This window comes from Cibotium barometz, chromosome 19 (assembly GCF_041138505.1).
Source record: "Cibotium barometz isolate CiBa-2024 chromosome 19, ASM4113850v1, whole genome shotgun sequence".
Lineage (NCBI taxonomy): Eukaryota > Viridiplantae > Streptophyta > Polypodiopsida > Cyatheales > Cibotiaceae > Cibotium > Cibotium barometz.
In genome coordinates this window covers 12732985-12734750 of record NC_141064.1, presented here as the reverse complement: position 1 = coordinate 12734750, position 1766 = coordinate 12732985, and the positions used below count along the sequence as shown (strand labels likewise).

The following is a 1766-nucleotide window of genomic DNA, read 5'->3' as shown; positions in this document are numbered from 1 at the left end:
TATGTTAAAAATGCAAGTTTAATTTTTTTAAAAAACATTTTTGATTCAAATACCAATGACCATATTGACATCCTTTTCAACAAAAGTACCAACCCACATATACTAATGAAATTAGTGACTCGTATGGGGGACTTTCATAGAAAAAATAAACTATTAGTATGGATGGTCGAAAATGAATAAACCTCTTGTATAGTGAACCATTACATATGAGAAGGATTATCAAACTTAAAAAGGAAATTATAGAGGACATCTTTTGCCACATCCAAATAATCACCCATCCAAAAGGAAATTATAGAGGACATCTTCTGCCACATCCAAATAATCACCCATACAATCTGTGAAGAAGATGATAGATCTGGACAAAAAGTACACACTCCACTCCACTCTCATATAGCACTCATGGTAGTATGTGTAACACTGTTAGAAGAGGGTAACTTGTACAATATGGCATACTCCTAGAGGTATTACTTGGCTCTCCTTTTACAATGCTATTAATGTGATGGGAAGGCTCCATTAATTTCTATACAATCAGTAAGCATGGTTTCATCAATTTGCAATAATGGAGGAAGAAACATACCAATATCAGGAAATGGTATTGAAGAGAGAAGGTCATGTATGATATCATCATCAATTGCTTTTTCTGTTGAGTTTTCTTCTTCTTCTACTACTTTGAAAGTGGAGACAGGTGCAGGGTCATCAGATCCAATATCCTCTTGTGATTTCATGTGTGGGCGAGGGCGGCCACCATCGCCACGCGCATCATGCAGAAGCGTGTGCTCATGATCACGATTAAGCGTGCTTAATTCGTCATTAGAAGGGTTTGTTATTTCCTTTCCTGTGAGCTTTTGCACGGTGGATCTGAAGTTAGCCACATCCGTTTGCACCAGCGTTGGAGTGTCTACCTGTATCACGCGAATGATTGGCAGCGCAGAAAGGTTTTCCCTCTTGCTACTATGCAGTGCACACATATTTTCCCTCTCAGCGACACAGTCGTCACCAGCTTCCTGACGTCTCCACTTCATTTAAACAATACATTAATTTTCCAAGGTATAATTAGAACAAGCTAACACATATTGGTGAATAATTACAAACTTATCAGTATCGGCTTCCTCACCTTAACTCGATTTTAGCTACCAAGAAAGAATTCAGCTCTCCATTAATGCTAAATAGAGTAGCCTTTTATATCCAAAAAAGTAAGCTTGCGTCTAATTTTCATGTTTACTCCGGGCGAAAGACGCTACCGACCTGTATTATCTTTTAATAAAGTTTAATTTAACTTAAAGCACTTTATTAAAACTTCAATGCGATCTCTCTCTCTCTCTCTCTCTCTCTCTCTCGCAATTTTACTTGTAGGCACATAACATCTATGTGCGAGATGGTGGGCGCACATACTAAGTTTTGAGAATTATACTAAGCCTCTAAGTTTTGAGAATTATGACTCTAAGCTTTTTTCAAAAAATGAAAAACAATCAAGTTTATCAATTATAATATTCGAAGTCATTGAAACTCACTGTGGTTGCGTAATATTTAAAAGAACATTAAGAAAGTGTTAGTTAAAACTTACTAGGTTGAAGATAGATTAAAAAAAACACACACATACACACGCGTGCACACACACACATATTTGTGTGTGTGTGTGTTTTTAAATCTATCACTAGTAAGTTTTAACTAACACTTTCTTGGTGTCCTCTATTTTTCTTTACCACTCACATCCATCGTTCTCAACTTTTCCCTCCTTTTCTCTATACATCCCTACACACACACGC

At 36.7% G+C, this 1766-nt stretch overlaps 1 protein-coding gene across 1 annotated transcript; it reads right to left on the bottom strand.

Moving 5' to 3' along the window:
- Positions 1-207: 207 nt before the first annotated feature.
- LOC147628239 (uncharacterized) lies at positions 208-1192 on the bottom strand. Its single transcript, XM_086814122.1, has one exon. It carries the CDS (start codon positions 1020-1022, stop codon positions 492-494), a length of 531 nt encoding a protein of 176 aa, XP_086670248.1. The 5' UTR covers positions 1023-1192; the 3' UTR covers positions 208-491.
- Positions 1193-1766: the final 574 nt, after the last annotated feature.

Bases quoted from the DNA above. Each gene is read 5' to 3' on its own strand.
- LOC147628239 (XM_086814122.1), bottom strand. From the start codon at position 1,022: ATGAAGTGGAGACGTCAGGAAGCTGGTGACGACTGTGTCGCTGAGAGG.